The 21411-nt window shown below is 34.2% G+C and overlaps 1 protein-coding gene across 4 annotated transcripts in view; it reads left to right on the forward strand.

The window, feature by feature from the left end:
- The window catches only part of KIF3A (kinesin family member 3A), an 85432-nt gene that overhangs the window by 52153 nt on the left and 11868 nt on the right, over positions 1-21411 (forward strand). For all 4 annotated transcript variants that reach the window (XM_061150790.1, XM_061150786.1, XM_061150788.1 and 1 more), the window contains exons 6-9: positions 8167-8306; positions 8674-8871; positions 9393-9567; positions 15399-15497. In XM_061150790.1, coding sequence (XP_061006773.1) covers positions 8167-8306; positions 8674-8871; positions 9393-9567; positions 15399-15497 — 612 coding nt within the window. The remainder of the gene's footprint in view (positions 1-8166; positions 8307-8673; positions 8872-9392; positions 9568-15398; positions 15498-21411) is intronic.

The raw sequence follows: 21411 nt of genomic DNA on the forward strand, positions 1-21411 counted from the left end.
ATATAGTCAAGAAATAGAAGAAAAAAGAGCTACAAAATCAATCCTGAACAATTAAGAAAATGGCAATAGGGACATATATATCAATAATTATTTTAAATGGATTAAGTGCTCCAACCAAAAGACACAGACTGGCTGAATGGATAAAAAAAACAAGACCCATATATATGCTGTCTACAAGAAACTCACTTCAGACTTAAAGACACATATAGACTGAAAGTGAGAGGATGGTAAAATATATTCCATGCAAATGGGAAGCAAAAGAAAGCTGGAATAGCAGTCCTTTTATCAGACAAAATACACTTTAAAATTAAAAAGATTACAGGAGATAAGGAAGGACACCATGTAATGATAAAGGAATCAATCCAAGAGGAAGACATAGCAATTGTAAATATCTATGCACCCAACATAGGAGCACTTCAATACATAAGACATAAGACATGTTAACAAACCTAAAAACAGAAGTTGACTGTAACACAATAATAGTAGGAAACTTGAACACCCTACTCACACCAATGGACAGATCATCAAAATGGAAAATTAATAAGGAAATACAAGTCTTAAATGATGCATTAGATGAAGTGGATCTCATAGATATCTTCAGGACATTCCATCCAAATGCAGAAGAATACACCTTCTCAAGTGCACATGGAATATTCTCCAGGATAGTCCACATCTTGGGTCACAAATCAAACCTCAGTAAATTTAAGAAAATTGAAATCGTATCAAACATCTTCTCCAGCCACAATGCTATGAGACTAGATATCAATTACAAGAAAAAAACTGTAAGAAGCACAAACACATGGAGATTAAATAACACATTTCTAAATAACCAACAAGTTACTGAAGAAATCAAAAGGGAAATAAAAAAATTTCTAGAAACAAATGACAATGAAAACACAACAACTCAAAACCTGTGGGATGCAGCAAAAGCAGTCCTAAGAGGGAAGTTTATAGCAATACAATCCTACCTCAAGGAACAAGAAAAACATAGACTAGACAACCTACCTTTACACCTGAAACAACTGGAGAAAGAACACCTCCCCCCCCAGATTAGTAGAAGGAAAGAATTCATAAAGATCTGAGCAGAAATAAATGAAAAAGAAATGAAAAACACAATCGTAAAGATTAATAAAACTAAAAACTGGTTCTTTGAGAAGATAAACAAAATAGACAAACCTTTAGCCAGACTCATCAAGAAAAAAAGAAGAATCAAATCAACAAAATTAGAAATGAAAAAGGAGAGGTTACAATAGACAATGCAGAAATACAAAGGATTATACGAGACTGTTATGAACAACCATATGGCAATAAAATGGATAACCTGGAAGAAATGGACAGGTTCTTTGAAAAGTTCAATCTTTTAAGATTGAACCAGGAAGAAATAGAAATTATGAACAACCCAATTACAAGCATTGAAATTGAAGCTGTGATTAAAAAAAAATCTCCCAAAAAACAAAAGCCCAGGACCAGATGGCTTCACAGGAGAATTCTATCTAACATTTAGAGAAGAGCTAATGCCTATCCTTCTAAAACTCTTTGAAGAAATTGCAGAGGAAGGAACACTTCCAAACTCATTCTACAAGGCCACCATCACCCTGATACAGAAACCAGACACAGACAACACCAAAAAAGAAAGCTATAGGCCAATATCACTGATGAACATAGATGCAAAAATCCTCAACAGAATTTTAGCAAACAGAATTCAGCAACACATCAGAAAGCTCATACAGCATGATCAAGTTGGGTTTATTCCAGGAATCCAAAGATTCTTCATTATATGCAAATCAACCAATGTGATATATACCATATTAACAAATTGAAAGATAAAAACCATATGTTAATCTCAATAGATGCAGAAAAAGCCTTTGACAAAATTCACCACCCGTTTATGATTAAATCTTTTCAAAAAATGGTCATAGAAGGAACCTACCTCAGTGTAGTAAAGGGTGTATATGAGAAGCCTACAGCAAACATTATTCTCAATGGTGAAAAACTGAAAGCATTCCCCCAAAAATCAGGAACAAGACAAAGGTGTCCACTTTCACCACTGTTATTCAACATAGTTCTGGAAGTCCTAGCTACAGCAATCAGAGAAGAAAAAAAATAAAAGGAATCCAGATTGGAAAAGAAGTAAAGCTCTCACTGTGTGCAGATGACATGATACTGTACATAGAAAACCCTAAAGATAGTATCAGAAAATTACTAGATCTGATTAGTGAATTTAGCAAAGTTGCAAGATACAACATCAATACACAGAAATCACTTAAACGTTTCTATATACTACCAATGAAAAATCAGAGAAGTTAAGGAATCAATCCCATTCACAATTGCAACAAAAAGAATTAAATATGTGGGAATAAACTTACCCAAGGAGACAAAAGAATGTACACAGAAAATTATGAGACACTGATGAAAAAATCAAAGACAACATAAACAGATGGAGAGATATTCCATGTTCCTGAGTAGGAAGAATCAATATTATGAAAGTGGCTATACTGCCAAATGCAGTCTACAGACTCAGTGCAATCCCTATCAAATTACCATGGCATTTTTCACAGAACTAGAACAAAAAATTTCACAATTCATATGGAAACACAAAAGACCCCAAATAGCCAAAGCAGTCTTGAGAAAGAAGAGTGGAGCTGGAGGAACCAACCTTCTGACTTCAGATTATACTACAAAGCTATAGTCATCAAGACAGTATGGTACTGGCACAAAAACAGAAATATTGACCAGTGGAACAAGATAGAAAGCCCCAAAATAAACCCATGCACCTATTGGTACCTTATTTTTGACAAAAGAGGCAAGAATATACAATCAGACAAAGACAGCCTCTTTGATAAATGGTGCTGGGAAAACTGGACAGCTGCATGTCAAAGAATGAAATTAGAACACTTCCTAACATCATACACAAAGATAAACTGGAAATGGATTAAAGACCTAAATATAAGACCAGAAACTATAAAACTCTTAGAGGAAAATATAGGCAGAACACTCAATGACATAAAGCAAGATCCTCTGTGACCCGCTTCCTAGAGTAAGGGAAATAAAAACAAAAGTAAACAAGTGGGGCCTGATTAAACTTAAAAGCTTTTGCACAGCAGAGGAAAGTATAAGCAAGGTGAAAAGACAACCCTCAGAATGGGAGAAAATAATAGCACATGAAACAACTGACGAAGGGTTAATTTCCAAAATATACAAGCAGCTCATACAACTCAATGCTAGAAACTCAAACAACCCAGTCAAAAAGTGGGAAAAAAGACATAAAGAGCCATTTTTTCCGAAGAGGACATACAGATGGCTAACAAACACATGAAAAGATGCTCAACACTGCTCATTATTAGGAGAAATGCAGATCAAAACCACAATGAGATATCACCTCTCACCAGTCAGAATGGTCATCATCAAAAAATTGACAAACAATAAATGCTGGAGAGGGTGTGCAGAAAAGGAAACGCTCTTAACACTGTTGGTGGGAATGTAAATTGATACAGCCACTATGGAAGAATGTATGGAGATTCCTTAAAAAACTGGGAATAAAACCACAATCTGACCCAGCAATCCCACTCCTAGGCATATACCCTGAGGAAACCAGGGTTGAAAAAGACACATGTATCCCATTGTTCATTGCAGCACTATTTACAATAGCTAGAACATGGAAGCAACCTAGATGTCTAACAACAGATGAATGGATAAAGAAGTTGTGGTACATATACACAATGGAATATTACTCAGCCATAAAAAGGAATGCATTTGAGTCAGTTCTGATGAGGTGGATGAGCCTAGAACCTATTATACAGAGTGAAGTGAGTCAGAAAGAGAAAGATAAATATCATATTCTAATGCACATGTAAGGAATCTAGAAAAAATGGTACTGAAGAATTTATTTACAGGGCAGTAGTGGAGAAACAGATTTAGAGAATATACTTATGGACATGGGGAGAGGGGAAGAGAGGGTGAGATATATGGGAAGAGTAAGATGGAAACTTACACTACCATATGTAAAATATAGCAAATGGAAATTTGCTGTATGTCTCAGGAAACTCAAACAGGGGCTCTGTATCCATCTAGAGGGGTGGGATGGGGAGGGAGGTTCAAAAGGGAGGGGATATATATATATACCTGTGGCTGCTTCATGTTGAGGTTGACAGAAAACAACAAAATTGTGTAAAGCAATTATCTTTCAATTAAAAAAAATATGTATTGAACAACTTAAGAAAAAAAAGATACATGCAACCTAGTATTCGTGGCATTAATATTCACAATATCCAAGACTTGGAAACAACTTAAATATCCATTGACAGATAAATGGATAAAAAAGATGTGGTGTGTGTGTGTTTGTAAATTAATATATATGTGTATATACTAATATATAGATATATTTATGTGATATATAAAGTAATACATGTATATATATTAACATACACATGTACACATATTAATACATAATATATGTACACATTAATATGAATCAATATATATGTATATATACATGTACTGTGATATTGCGTATGTGCATGCTAAGTTGTTTCAGTCATGTCTGATTGCAACCTCGTGGACCACAGCCTGCCAGGCTCCTGTCCATGGGATTCTCTAGTTAGGAATACTGGAGTGGGTTGCCATGACCTCCTGACCCAGGGATTGAACCCGTGTCTCTTATATCTCCTGCATTGGCAGGCAAGTTCTTTACCACTAGCGCCATCTGGGAAACTCAGTTATTCATACCAAAAACGAATGAAATAATGCCATTTGCAGCAATATGGATGGACCTAGAGATTTTCATAGTAAGAAAGAAAAAGATAAACACCATGTAATATGACTTATATGTGGGATCCAAAATACAGCACAACGGGACATATCTATGAAACAGAACCAGACTCATAGATACAGAGAACAGACTAGTGATTGCCAAGGAGGAGGAGGGAGGGTGGTATGGAGGAGGATTGGCATCAGTTTTTCTGTACCCTCTTGTAAAACAAAAATAATTTAATTTTATATTCCAAAATAAATATTTTGACAAAAATTACAGCTATGAAAGTGTTTAGTTTTATTTCCATTATGTGATGTATCGTTAGGTTGGGTCATTGAATCTACTCAATTGCTGCAAGCTGTTCTCTCCTAGGCATTGTAAAATTTAATGTAGGTCACTTTTGATATAACGTCTGTCACATTGGTTTGTTTTCATGACTGAAAAGAGAGAAAAATCACAATCATAAGTAGCATGCTTTACTTATATTGCAAAAATAATAGGTATTAAAATATTAAATATGACTTTTTCAAATTAGACTTCCTCTCCAAATTAAAACACTGCTGTAGTTTGATTGGATAATCACATAGCTATAAAACTATTCCCGTCATTTCATAAGGTAGTTCCAGTTTAAAAAAATACATCCCACGGATATAATTCTAAAGAGAAAAAAAGTATCTGCTCAAGATACTCATATTAGTTTCCTTTATAAAATATAACTAAAATAGGAAACAATTCCAAATATCCCTCAGCAAGGCAATAACAAATCAATTTTAGTAAAAAATTTTAAGTTTGTTTTTAACATGGAAATATATGTAGAGATAATGTTAAGTGGGAAAAAAGTAAGATAAAATAAGCCCTATGCTGTGGAATCCTAAAATCCTAAAAGATGATGCTGTTAAAGTGCTGGACTCAATATGCCAGCAATTTTGGAATATTCAGCAGTGGCCACAGGACTAGAAAAAGTCAGTTTTCATTCCAATCCCAAAGAAAGGCAGTGCCAAAGAATGTTCAAACTACCTCACAATTGCACTCATCTCACATGCTAGCAAAGTAATGCTAAAAATTTTACAAGCAAGGCTTCAAGAGTACATGAACTGAGAATTTCCAGGTGTTCAGGCTGGATTTAGAAAAGGCAGAGGAACCAGAGATCAAATTGCCAACATCCGTTGGATCATAGAGGAGGCAAGAGAGTTCCAGAGAAACTTCTACTTCTGTTTTATTGACTACTTAAAGCCTCTGACTGTGTGGATCACAACAAACTGTAAAATTCTTCAAGAGATTGGAATACCAGACCACCTTACCTGCCTCCTGAGAAATCTGTATGCAGGTCAAGAAGCAACAGTTAGAACCAGATATGGAGCAACAGACTGGTTCCAAATTGGGAAAGGGTATATCAAGGCTGTATATTGTCACTCTGCTTACTTATCTTTGACGCAGACATCAATGTGAAATGCTGGGCTGGATGAAGCACAAGTTGGAATCAAGATTGGTGGGAGAGATGTAAAATAACTTCAGATACGCAGTGATACCGCCCTTATGGCAGAAAGTGAAGAGGAACTGAAGAACCTCTTGATGAAAGTGAAAGAGTTGACTTAAAAAATAGTGAAAAAGATGGTTTAAAACTCAACATTCAAAAAATGAAAATCATGGCATCCAGTCCCATCACTTCATGGCAAATAGATGGGGAAACAGTGAAAACAATGACAGACTTTATTTCTTGGGTTCCAGAATCATTGCAGATGGGGATTGCAGCCATGAAATTAAAAGACGCTTGCTCCTTGGAAGAAAAGCTATGACAAACCTAGACAGTGTCTTAAAAAGCAAGGCATTACTTTGCTGACAAAGGTCCGTCTAGTCAAAACTATGGTTTTTCCAGTAGTTTTGTATGGATGTGAGAGTTGGACCATAAAAAAAGCTGAGCGCTGAAGAATTGATGCTTTTGAACTGTGGTGTTGAAGACTCTTGAGTCCCCTGGACTGCAAGGAGATCACACCAGTTAATCCTAAAGGAAATCAGTCCTGAATATTCCTTGGAAGGACTGAAGCTGAAACTCCAATACTTTGGCTACCTAATGCGAAGAACTGAGTCATTGGAAAAGACCCTGATGCTGGGAAAGATTGAAGGCAGGAGGAGAAGGGGACGACAGAGGATGAGATGGTTGGATGGCATCGCCGACCTGATGGACATGAGTTTGAGCAAGCTCTGGGAGTTGGTGACGGACAGGGAAACCTGGCGAGCTGCATTCCATAGGGTCACAAAGAGTCGGACATGATTGAGCGACTGAACTGAACTGAATTGACGCTGTGGAAATATGTATAGTGTTTCTTCTGATAAGATGATTTGAAGTGATGTCAGATTTATCTGTTTTTTTATATCATGGGAAAATTCATAAATTTGATTTTTAAAAATTCATGATTTGAAAGAAAATAGAAAAGATTATGTATGAGGAGTCACAAATCCTTGCATTGTCCCTCACTGATTTCCATTTACCTTCTTTCATTGAGCTTTTCTCTTCCTTATCTATGCAATTTACATTCTAGTTATCTGACTTCTAATATAGCTATTTGCTGATAAAGAGTACCCTTTTAATGTTTAAATTCTAAAATTGCAGCTTGCCTGTACATGAATATATAGTAGGAAAATAGTTTTGGTGTTGGATGAAATTAACATATTGCTTTTCAAGTACTTTGGAATTTAAGGAAAAAACCCATACATGCCCATTGTGAAAAACAAAGCATATTTTTATGTGCACAATATATTCATGTAAAACATTTATACACACTCAAATTCTTAGCATATTTTGAATGGATCCTTTTGTTTTACAGAAATGGGATTATACTCTATACTCCTGTCTAACTTTTTTCTCTCTAGTTCTTATGTTTTGGGTATCTTTCCATGTCATTAAGATCTACCTTATTTTTTTAAGAGACTGCTTCGTAATCCATAGTGTGACTATTCTATTAATATAATTGATTAACTGCTGCCCTATTGGTTGTTTTTGATGTCTTGCTGTTGTAAATGGTTTTACCCTGAAGATTTTTGTTATCATCTAACGTATATGTGAAAGTATTCCTGTGATTGTTTCCCAGAATATAATACCTTTTAGAGACAGCTGAAACAGAAGTTTATTTTTTGAACTATTTAACATATATTTTAAAGTCAGTTAGTTAATTTTTTAAGTCAGTAATACTTGAAATTAAGTATTTTGTCCTAAAAGTACCTCTTTAATATAAAAAAATTAGTTTTTTATTACCAACATAAATGTCAGAAATTTCATAGCTAAATACACCTAAGCTTTTGTGTTTTAACCATGTTCTCTGGCTTTTGGCTGTGATGAAATTCAGTATTTTGGATATTATTTTTAGAGGCATTCCCTGTTGTTAGTAGTTTTCAAGAGTTTCCTTCTTTTATTCAAGGTTCTGTTGGTGCAACTAATATGAATGAACATAGTTCCCGTTCGCATGCCATCTTTACAATTACTATAGAATGCAGTGAAAAAGGTGTTGATGGTAACATGCATGTCAGGATGGGGAAGCTTCATCTTGTAGATCTTGCTGTAAGTAATAGGATGCTGGTTAAGAATAACTCTTGTAGTTTCTTTTTATTTTATAAATGAGTAATAACTCAAGTGAATTTATATGTGTGTTTAACTTACTATTAATTAAGAACTGTTTCTAACATATACGAACAAAGAATAGTATAATTTTCCAAGTACTCACCACTCAACTTTAATAGTTATCAGTTCATGTTCAGTTCTATTTCATCTCTACCCTCAGCCACTTCTTCCCTTCCAGTATTATTTTGAAGTGAATTCCAGATACCATACTAGTTTTTACTGTTAAAATATATATATTTTTTAACTTTGGGAAGAATATTCTGTATTTTTTTGTTATAGCTTTACTTCTGTCTCTGTTTATTGCTAGGGTTCAGAAAGACAAGCAAAGACTGGAGCTACTGGACAGCGCCTGAAAGAAGCTACAAAAATCAATCTTTCGCTTTCCACCCTTGGCAATGTTATTTCTGCCTTGGTTGATGGAAAAAGCACTCATGTGCCTTATCGTAACTCTAAATTGACTCGTCTTCTTCAGGATTCTTTAGGAGGAAATTCAAAAACCATGATGGTAAGACTTAATTGGTGGTTTAGTTACTATCAGGAAAATTTTAAGATTCTGATTTATGCCAGCAGTTGATATTCATAACATTTTAAAAGCTATTGATTATTTTACATTTTAAAATTTGTGGTTATTTTTTCCAGCACACTATGTGTGCTAACCTATAATTGGATTGTTTGGAAACCCATGGGGTGATGCCCTCTTTTTCATGGCCAGAGTGGAAATATGTTCCAGAATTCTTTGATATATTCATAATTGTAGTATTAATTTTAAGTATGTTGGGACTTCCCTGGTAGTCCAGTGAGTGATTAAGACTTCATGCTTCCACTTCAAGGGATGCTGCAGTTTCCATCCCTGGTCAGGGAACTAAGATCATGCATGCCATGCAGCGTGGCCAAAATATAAATAAATTTTAAAAATTAAAATGTAATAATAAAAATAATATTATAAATATTATTTATAAAAATAAATTAAAAATTTTTAACTGTATCACATGTACAGTGAAATGTTTTGTGTTCCTCATTCAACAGTGTGCAAATATTGGGCCAGCAGATTACAATTATGATGAAACCATCAGTACATTGCGGTATGCTAATCGTGCTAAGAATATTAAAAACAAAGCTAGAATTAATGAAGATCCAAAGGATGCTTTGCTTCGTCAGTTTCAGAAGGAAATAGAAGAACTGAAAAAAAAGCTTGAAGAAGGTAACGTTTTCTTGAAAATATTAATCTTCAGTTCAAATCACTCAGCAGTGTCTGACTCTGCGACCCCATGAATTGCAGCACACCAGGCCTCCCTGTCCGTCACCAACTCCCGGAGTTTACTCGTACTCATGTCCATCGAGTCGGTGATCCCATCCAGCCATCTCATCCTCTGTCGTCCCCTTCTCCTCCTGTCCCCAGTCCCTCCCAGCATCAGGGTCTTTTACAATGAGTCAACTCTTCTCATGAGGTGGCCAAAGTATTGGAGTTTCAGCTTCAGCATCAGTCCTTCCAGTGAACACCCAGGACTGACCTTCTTTAGGATGGACGGGTTGGATCTCCTTGCAGTCCAAGGGACTCTCAAGAGTCTTCTCCAGCACCACAGTTCAAAAGCATCAATTCTTCAGCACTCAGCTTTCTTCACAGTCCAACTCTCACATCCATACATGACCACTGGAAAAACCATAGCCTTGACTAGATGGACCTTTGTTGGCAAAGTAATGTCTCTGCTTTTTAATATGCTGTCTAGGTTGGTCATAACTTTCCTTCTAAGGAGTAAGCGTCTTTTAATTTCATGGCTGCAATCACTATCTGTAGTGATTTTGGAGCCCAGAAATATTCAGCCACTGTTTCCACTGTTTCCCTATCTATTTGCCATAAAGTGATGGGACCAGATGCCATGATCTTAGTTTTCTGAATGTTGAGCTTTAAGCCAACTTTTTCACTCTCCTGTTTCACTTTCATTAAGAGGCTTTTTAGTTCCTCTTCACTTTCTGCCATAAGGGTGGTGTCATCTGCATATCTGAGTTTATTGATATTTCTCCCAGCAATCTTGATTCCAGTTTGTGCTTCTTCCAGCCCAGTGTTTCTCATGATGTACTCTGCATATAAGTTAAATAAGCAGGGTGACAGTAGACAGCCTTGACATACTTCTTTTCCTATTTGGAACCAGTCTGTTGTTCTATGTACAGTTCTAACTGTTGCTTCCTGACTTGCATATAGGTTCCTCAAGAGGCCTAAAAATGTGTTGTTTAACCAATAAGTGTTCTAACAAAACCACATATTAAAAATTCTCTGAATGTCTGACATTGATGTTTAAGGGAATATTTTTGCAAAGTAACTTGCTACTTATATTATTAAGAATTTTCACATTAAGTTCAAGTAAAATTATGTAATATTTGTGTAGTGATTTAAAAATTCATTTGATTTAAACCTCCATCTCAGTCTTCATGATCTTTTGTAAAGATTTCATATGACCATTTACTAAACAAGGAAGTTTTGTTTCTCTCTATATGAGTGAGTTCTGCCGTACATGTAATTAGTTATTATGACCAGAGTTCTTTGTAATAAATATCAGGCACTATTATTTGAAGTAAATAAAGCAATCACAGAGTTATGGGTGAACCTAGTTTGTTTGTTGTTGTTCAGTTGCCCAGTTGCATTCCACTCCTTGCAACCCCATGAACTGCAGCACACCAGGCTTCCCTGTCCACTATCTCCTGGAGTCTCCTCAAATTCATGTCCACTGAGTCGTGATGCTATCTAACCATCTCATCCTCTGCTGCCCCCTTCAGTCTTTCCCAGCATCAGGGTCTTTTCCAATGAGTTGGCTCTTTACGTCAGGTGGCCAAAATATTGGAACTTCAGCATCAGTCCTTCAATGAGTATTCAGGGTTTGTTTCCTTTAAGATTGACTGGTTTGATCTCCTTGCATTCCAAGGTCCTCTCAAGAGTCTTCTCCAGCACCACAGTTCAGAAGCATCAATTCTTTGGCACTCAGCCTTCTTTATGGTCCAACTCTCCATACATGGTCCAGAATCCATACATGGCTACTGGAAAAACCATAGCTTTGACTATGTGGAACTTGGTTGGCAAAGTGATACCTCTGCTTTTGTATCTCTGCTTTTTATATGCTGTCTAGATTTGTCATAGCTTTCCTTCCAAGGAGCAAGTGTCTTTTAATTTCATGGCTATAGTCACCATCTACAGTGATTTTGGAATCCAAAAAAATAAAATTTGTCACTGTTTCCACTTTCTCCCCTTGTAGTTGTCATAAAGTGATGGGACCAGATGCCATGATCTTAGTTCTTTTATTGCTGAGTTTTAAGGCAGCTTTTTCACTCTCCTCTTTCACCATCATCAACAAGCTTTTTAGTTCCTCTTCACTTTGTGCCATTAGAGTGGTATCATCTTCATATCTGAGGTTGTTGATAACTTCTTCCAGCAATCTTGATTCCAGCTTGTGATTCATCCAGCCCAGCATTTCACATGATATACTCTGCATAGAAGTTAAATAAGCAGAGTGACAATATACAGCCTTGTTGTACTTCCTTTCCAGTTTTGAACCAGTCAGTTGTTCTGGTTCTAACTGTTCCTTCTTGACCTGCATACAAGTTTCTCAGGAGGCAGGTAAGGTAGTCTGGTATTCCCATCTCTCTAAGAATTTTCCACAGTTTGTTGTGATCCACACAAACAAAGGCTCTAACATAATCAGTGCGTTGACTGCTCATGTAAACCAAGTTTACTATAAGTAAAAATTGATTGCATGGCCTTGAAAATATGCTTTCATATTTAAATTTGAACTCGAGATTCTATTTTGGAAATCCTTTTCTAACAAGATATAATGTTAGACATTTAGAAAATTTGAAGACCTTGTCATGAGGGTGAGAAATTTACCAACCATCGTTAGTTGGTCAGTAACTCCTTGAATCTTCGTGCTATGAACTAACTGGCACAGGGCTCCTTTACATACCTGGTGAATAAAGGGCTTTGAAATTGCTTCTCTCCAGTCTACGGGGAAACTGGTTAAATCAGATGTAAAATCCAGATCCAGACATCACAAACATTTGAAGAAGGTGCTGATTCAATAAATTTGAGTAAGATTGTTGAGGAAGAGCTATAATTTAGCTGCCTCTTAGATAATGGAATTTGGTATTTTAACTGTGACCACTAGGTGGTATTTATAGTCAGTATGTTTCAAAGATGTAAAATTTCTTAGATTTGTTAGTGTTGAGTTCATACCTTTATATTGCTGATCCATTTTTTGCATTTTTAAAATTGTGGTAAAATATATAATACATAACATAAAATTTACCATTTTAACTATTTTTTGTGTTAAGTTCTATGGTATTAAATACATTCGCATTGTTCTACAACTGTCACCAGCTTCCGTCTCCAGGACTTCTTAATAATCCCAAAATGAACCTCTCTCTGTACCCATTAAATGCTAATTCCCCATCCCTCTCTCCCCCTCAATCCCTGGTAACCATTATTCTACTTTCTATCTCTCTGAATTTGAGTATTCTAAGTACCCCATATAAGTAGAATCATATAATATGTCTCCTTTTGTGTCTGGCTTATTTTACTTGGCGTAAGGTCCTCAGTAGTCATCCATATTGTAGCATGTGTCAGAATTTTCTTGCATTTTTTTTTTTTTTTATCCTTTTATCTGTTGATGTATACTTGGGTTGCTTCTACCTTTTGACTATTGGGAATAATGCTGTTATGAATGTCAGTGTACAAATACCTGTTCGAGTCCTTGCTTTCAGTTCTTTTGGATATATATCCAGAGGTGAAGTTGCTAGATATATGGTAATGCTAACTTTATTTTTAATAAACTTCATTTTATTTACACTCTTAGGACATTTCTTATAATCCAGTTAATAGAGTTGATCATAGGCGTAATCTAAAAATAGGCAAAAATATTAAAAGAATAACTTTTTAACTTTGAAGTAATTTTAGGTTTATAGAAAACTCACAAGTATAGCAAGGAGAGTTCTATGTACCTGTTACCCGGCTTCCCCTGAGGTCAGCATCTTACATAATCATGTAAGATGATTATCACACCAGGAAGTTTACAATCATACAACTTTTTAACTAATCCATAGATTCTTACTAGAATTTTGACAGTTTTCTCTTTAATGCCCTTTTTTTGTAGTTCAAGATTCAGTTATAGATCATAGATTGCATTTATTGATAGTTGTCATGTCTGTTTAATTTCCTTCAGTCTCTTAATTCCTCAGTCTTTGTAATCATGACATTTTTGAAGAGTACTGGTCATATATTTGTAGAATGTTCCTCAATTTGAATTTATCTGTAGTTTTCTCATAATTATTCTGCAAATTTTCACCACTGAAAGATCGCCTGGAGAAGGGAAGGGCTACACATTCCAGTATTCTGGCCTGGACTGAATAGTCCATAGGGTTGCAAAGAGTCAGACACAACTGAGTGACTTTCACGTCTCATAATTATTCTGCAAACTTTCTCCACTGTAAATTTATTTTATTATTTCCTTTGTATTTAATTTGTATCTTGTGGAGATATACTGTGACACTATACAAAACTACTGTTTCTCATCATACTTTTTTCTCACTAATTTTGGCATCCAACAGTAGTCCTGTGGATTTGCTCAATGATAACGTTTTCTTCCCATTTTTCTTTCTGATGTTTAGTGTTCTGAATTTTAGTGTAAGGAAGATTGGTCTCCTCTCCCCTATTTGTTTGAGTATTTTTTAATGTCAGTATGGACTCATGGATATTTATTTTAGTCTGTGGGTTTATGATACAATAATATTATTTATTTTATTGTTCAAATTGTTCCAGCTTTGGCCATTAGGAGATCTTTCAGGGTAGTTCCTGTATCCTTTCAGCATGCTGTCATTAGTTTGTTTGCTTATTTTTTGAGCACTTCCTGATTTTCTGGCACCACAGGTGTTTGAGGCTCATTTTTATATTTTTCTTACCCTGTTCTTAAAAATCATCTGTTTCTTCCTGGTTCCTTTCATTGGAGAATGGTATTTAGAAACCAAGATGTAGGCATTACGTGTACTCATTGCTGCCAAGGTGTCATTGTTTCTAGACATGAAGAAATATATGTTTAATGAATTTCTTTTCCCAAGACTCTGAATTCTTTCCATTTTTTGTTTTTTAGGTTCACTATTATGATTAGTGTATGTTTTACTCCCTCCTACCCAGTTATCTTTATTTTCCTAGATATTTCTTATGTGGACAGTGGTAATTTTAAATAACTACTTTGAAGGTGCAATAGTACTGATTTGCATTAATATTAGCTTTATAATTTCCTTTTAAAAAATTTTTTTTAAGTTAACATATTTGTTGTACAAATAAGCCCTTCTTCTATTACTTCATGAGATATAGTCCTAAAAGTGGGATCATGTGTTAGATGACAGTTTTATGGCTCTTAAAATATAAAAAGGTTGAATAAATTATTTAAAATCTTATAGGTTTTCCTGGTGGTCCAGTGGATAAGAGCCCATGCTCTCAATTCAGGGGGCCCAAGTTCGATACCTGATCAGGGAACTAAGATCCCACGGACTCCAGCTGAGCCTGTGTGCCATAACTACAGAGCCCACGTGCTCTAGAGCCTGCCAGCTGCAACTGGAGAAGCCTGCTCATGGTAACGAAGACCCAGTGCAGCCAAAAACTAAAGAAGCAAAAGAAATGAGCCAGTGAGATGTGGCATTTATAAAAATAAATAAAATCTTAAACAGGAAACTGAGGAAAAAATGCTTCCCAAAGCATCATATTTTTCAAACACTGAAATAATATCTCTAACGTGTAACATTTAAAACTGTAAACTAATCATTTGAAAGTTGAAATAGGTCAAAGTCTAACTTCTCTTTAGGAACTTTAAAAATAGAACCTCTGTGTATATCTGTTTCTGAGGTTAACATATCTGATATACTCTCTAGGAATATTAAAATAAGGTTTGTTTAGGGCACAAAAACTTAATGAAGAAAGTTGATATAGGCATTTCCTGAATAGGCAGTGATCTGGTACAGAATAAATATCATTGTATTAAATTTCTGTTCAAGGGGAAGAAATATCAGGCTCTGATATCAGCGGGTCAGAGGAAGAGGATGATGAAGAGGGTGAGATTGGAGAAGATGGAGAGAAAAGGAAAAAAAGAAGGAGTAAGTTCATTTCAGTGTTCTAAAAATTAAATGAGATTGCTGCCTAATGATGGTTTAACATTCCTAAGGCTGTTGAGTACATGCTTTTTATTTTGCCATTTTTTTTATTGTGGTAGCAATTTGAACAGAGGATTTGCCATATACCTGGTTAACTTTGCATTATTTTTTCCTCCTATACTGATCTGTTATTTCTAGATGAATCAGCATACAGTATGTTCTAGTTTTTTATACTACTTAGAATTATAAAAATCTGTGATAGTGGGTATTCCATTTTTAAATTTCATGTGGGATTTTAATGTGAGGACCTTTATCTATGTTAGGAATCTGAATATTTTAGGAAGTTAAGATAATGTGATTTTTTTCAAATATGATTAAGCTTTAGAAGTCATTGAATTTTTAAGTAATAAATTTGTAGAAGGATTCTATTATATAATAGCAGGTAAAATGTATTTTCTTTATAAAATGTACTGATCTGTTAACATGGGGCATTCGTTTCCAAGTATCTATTAAAACTGTATATTGTGATAAAGACATAGGTGACAGTGCGAAAGAGAGACACACATTATAATGGCCTACATTTCAGATCTTTTTATTGGAGTATTTATTTCAGAACTCTCTTCCATTAATGTGGATCATTGTTTTCAAGCTGGTGCATATTTTGCTTGTCTTATTAAAATGTTCTTGCTGAAAATAACTCATCAATGTTTGATCAGGTGTCCCAAGTTTAAAAGCCATAGAGAGTCCTTCAAAAGACAGGAAAAATATAATTTAGAGCGAGAGTTGGCTAGTAGTCTGCTGGCCAAAATCAGCCCACCATCTGTTTTTGTAAATATAGTTTATTAAGCAGCCATGTTCATTTGTTTGCATACAGTCTACAGCTGTCTTCACATGTGTCTATGGCCTGTGAAGCCTAAAGCACTTATCTTCTGTCCCTTTACAGCAAGTGTTTGCTGACCCCTGATTTAGAGAAATGGTTTTGTGTCCATACCTATTTTTTTCAGAGTAAGCTATTCAAAGCTAAAGCAGAAAATTTGTTAAAAAAATGAAGTTTTGAATTTAGAAAAATGCCACTGCTTACTTACTGTATTAAAATATTTAATAGTAACATCTTCCTTCCAGGCTTAGAAATTTTCACAATTTCAGTAAGCCTTTTAAAGATTTGCTGTGAAACCTTAAACATATATATCTGATAGTTTGATGTTTTGGAGATGAAAGAGTGAAATTGGAGACATACCCAAACTGTTTGTATTAAAGGGTAATTTATCATTCCTATAACTTTAATTGTGCATGACTTTAAAGCTCAGTTCTTTTAGTTTATCAACAGAAACGGTTTAAATAGACTTATGTGTCACCAAGTGACTTATTTTTTATTCTTGTCATTCCAAACCTCTGAATTACTGTACTTTAAGTGAACAGTGAGGTTTGCCTACAGTGGATACTTAAATACAGTTTCTAATTCCCCTATATGGCTTTGTAATTAGAGAATACTACATAGACTGCCAAGACTGATTTTAAGGGAAAGTAAGTTTTGGTTCTTTAATACAAAACTTGATTGTCCTTTAAAATTCTTTCTCTGTGTATGTGTTCATTTTCTTGTTTCCTCTTTCTTTGGTTCCCGTTGGGCTCATTTCTTTGTCTTCCAGGCAGTAGCAGCAGCAGTAGTTCAGACTCCACATGTTCTGTCATAGAGAAACCTCTGGATAAGTTCTTGCCTAGTGAGTGGTAGCTCTTAAATTCTCTAACAGAGCTTTGGCTTTTCCATAACTCATGGGCTTCATTTGAGAAATGCTGCACCGCTCCCTGTCATGACTTAAAGAATACATGTTGGACTTCTCAGTAAAACAAAGCATGTGGTGATTTTTCCTTCCCTCTTCATTGCTTCCAGTTAACCATAATTGTTAAAACATATGCTTAAGCTTATGTTTGAGACAATGGAAGAGAGATTCATGCTTTTGCAGTTGAGATAATGTAAAGAGAGCTAGTAAGCTGTATAAGAGACTAACTCTTATGGTTCCTTTTCATGTTTCATCATACACCCTAGTCAGTGTAAGGGAGCTATCTATAATAACAAAATTCTGAATTTCATGAGGTACACATTTTATTTGGAAGTATAGTGGTGCCCATTACAACATATTGTAGTTGAAAAGATTTTATGCTTTGGTGTCCTATTCTTAGGGGTAACTTAAGACCAAAAGCTCCCAAATAAAGAAAAATGTAAAGTTTGAAGCAAGTAAGATAAATTGAATGGTATTTTATATCAAATGACCATTTATTTCTATTTCTAAATGACCTGATTGATTTTAAGAAACTTTCTGTGTTATGATTAGAGAATTCAGATCCACCAGAAATTGTGCAGGATCTGTCTTGACTTATTTCAAACCTAAAGCTTTTTCTTAAACCATAATTTGATTGATTATTTTGAAAAGTATCTTTAATTTTATTTATATTTTAGTTTCAGAAGAAAAGAGAATTGATGCCTTCTTGTACTAGCTTGCAGCTTACTGCTTTTTAAAGCATTATCTATATATTCTTACCTTTCCAAAACTAATAAAAAAAACATTTGGTTGTTGTTCTCATGCTTTTAGCTTTCTAGAGGAAGAGTTCTCAGAATATTAGGAATTATTTTCTCTATTGTCAGTTCCTATATTTTTCCAAGACAATTAATTTCATAAGCTAACTCATAAAAGACATGACATTGCTTTAGAAACCATATAGAAGTCTCGTTTTGTATTATAAATTGCTAAATGTAAGAAAATATCTGAGTGGGAGGTATTATAATTTAATTTTCTGTTTTAAAATTTTACATTAATTCTTAAAAAGCAGTTACATGAAAATTTGTTATGAAATGAGTTGTACCTTGTTCCATTCAAGCAGTTTTAGCTACTTTGTGTATACCTAGTGTGTAATGTTAAGTTCTTTTGTTGCACTGTGGGTATGTTGATGACTTGGAAAGATGGTTGCCCCAGCATGTGGTTGCTGTGTGTAACTTGTATGTACCTTCCTTTTTAAAAATATGAATGGCCCTTTTTTAGGTGTTGTTTGCTTGAATCATCAATTGATCATTTACTTATATAGAATCATTATAATTACCCTTAACAGTCTACTAATAGATTGAATGCAAGTTTGTTACTGTACAGGTGTACTTCACTTTATGCAATAAGCATTTCTTGAAAATGCTTATAAATCAAGTTGGGAAATCAGTTGTATTGGGAGAATTGCTGTCTTTAAAAATTCTTTATTAAGTGCTTTTGTTAGTCATATGATCACTGCAAATTTCTCTAGTTTATCTGTTTGGTTGAAGTTGGTTGAAGGTTTTGTGTTTGATTTTCTTAAAGGGGGGCACACCTGTAATGTATCCTTATTAGAGGTCATTGAATTGGGAAATTTTGAAAATGGACAGTGTGACTTCTGCTACTTTTAGCTTACTAATTTTAAAAATTGGCTTTATTTCCTGTTTTGCTCTTTTAGATTACTTGCCAGGTCTTAGCAGGTTCCCAATTCCATGTCCCTCATTTGTTGCTCAACTGTTATATTTGCAAGTTTGGGAGTCAAGGTTGATTTGAAATATAATCTTTGACTAAATTAATCTTACTATCCTTGCTTAAATTATCATCTCTGATTATGTTGAATATACTTTTCTTTTTGCATAAAACTGCTCTATTTCAGTTTGTATAATGATTTTACTCCTATACTTATACTATAAATAAATGCTATAATACATTTTTCTTTGTTTTACAAAAGAAATAATGTTTTTTTCTTTTTTTCCTGTTCATCTCTGTGCATATGCTTCCTGTCTCCGATTTGCTTACTACTTCTTGTTGAAAGATCAAGCAGGTTGGTGTGATTGATTTGCACTCCACATGGTACAATTATTTAAACTATAGAGAACTTTGTTATTTAACCACATTACATTTTTTTAATTCATTTTTTTACAAGGTAAGTATCTCTTTCATATTTTAAAGTATCTTTCAGCTTTAGCTTTTTTTTAAATTCATTTTTATTAAATTCTTTTTTAAAAAGCTTATTTCACTTTTTATTAATGAAGGTATTAGGAACATTTTAGTTTCCAAATTATCTTCTTAAGGAAATAATTCTGAACTACTAGCTTGACAGTGACAAACACATTGTATATTCTAGACCTAATTAACAAAATAAACAATAAAAATAAATATGTCACCAGAACCACATGGCATAATCATTTCTTTAAATTCTTAAAGACCTAGTAAGCCAAATTTTAGAAATATAAATGAATACATATACAAGCATTTTTCTCCTTTTTTTTTTAAAGCGAGGACTCAAATGCCTGTTTACGTACGGCCATGGATGCTCATGTAATGAAAATGAAGTTAATCCAGTTAACACCTCCTAAAATTCTTCCTTTTAACTTTACCTTGCCAAAGTTCACCTTCTCAGTTTTGGTTAGAGGATGTGGTAGATGGGAATTAAAATATTATCAATCCTCTTTGGCTCAGTTAAATATTCTGTGGCATTACATTCTTTTTTTTTTTTTTTTTTGCATTACATTCTTTTTAGATTTTTTTTACCTGAAACTTTGTGTTAAATTTTTACAATTTTAGGAGGGTTTTTTTTTTTTTTTTTTTTGGTTGGTTGATTGGTTTGATTCATTAATAATTTTTTTTTATTCATTAATAATTTTTTAAAAATCTTTAAAAAAAAATCTGAAAGTGACTTTTCATAGTATCATGTTTTTAAATGCCTTGTTAGAGTTGGCACATATCCACATTTAGCTTACAATAAATACAATTCATCAGACTAATTCTGGCTAAAATAATATATTACTTAAATATCAGACTTTTGAAACTGAAACTAACTATGTATGTATGGTCATTTTTATGAAAATGCTGTGAGAGCACAGTAAGGTTTTTGCTGCTAAAGCATCAGTTTGCAAATATTACCTGAATGATTTTGAGTAAGTGATGCAGTTCAGGCAGAGTAGTAATTCATCAGTAGGCACGTGCTTTTGTATCTCTACATATATATATATATATATATACACACACATATTTTTTTTATTTAGCTGCTTTTTAATGTGTTTGGAAACTATGTATTTTTAACTAACGACACAGTTGCAACCCCAGATGCCTAAAAAATGAATGTACTTGTGTTGACAGGACCATTTCCTCTATACACATAAGAGTTTTCACACATACAGTTTTTCACATATTTGCCATTTTTTCTTTACGATAATTTTAGAGTCTAAAGGAAGTCAATTATTTTAGTGCATACACTTACTTTATACCTGAACTTAACACTTTCCCCCCTCAAATTTCTAAGAAATAGTTACTACTGATGGGAACTCCTTTCTAGGAATTCATTGGGAATAAGAGTTAAATTACTTTTTAATATTACTTTTCAGCAGTATATAGTTCAGAGTGTTTAATACAGGTGATTGTGCCAGAAAACCAATAGAGTCAGGTCTATATCCTGACTTTGGGATGCAATGAATCACACCACACCAAAGCATGAATTTGGATCAGTGCTTTTGTTTACTCTCTTATTTAATTATTCATCTTGTGGCTTTAGTTTGCTTTGGACTTATATTTCTGAAGAAGTGAAGGGTAATGTATTTTAAACCTTTGGGGGTTTTATATGATTTTAACCCAAAGAATTAAAGCCTGTGAATGATTCATTGTCTTGTGGTTCCTGAAAGAGTTTATTTAGATATATATCTCCATCATCTTTATTTTTCAGTTCTCTTTCCTTGTCAGCATGTGGGGTTAGTTTTTGGGTGGAGACATTAACAGTTTATAAACTCTTCTACACTCTTCTGTGGTCCTTTGGGAAGGAAGTTAAGAATGACAGAAAGCTTTCAGGAGAGCCTCAGACCAGTTCTACGAAAAATTTGATTGTTTTTTCTGAAGGAAAGTACATTTCAAAGAAATTGTATTACCAG

Source organism: Dama dama, chromosome 9 (assembly GCF_033118175.1).
Source record: "Dama dama isolate Ldn47 chromosome 9, ASM3311817v1, whole genome shotgun sequence".
NCBI classification, from domain to species: domain Eukaryota; kingdom Metazoa; phylum Chordata; class Mammalia; order Artiodactyla; family Cervidae; genus Dama; species Dama dama.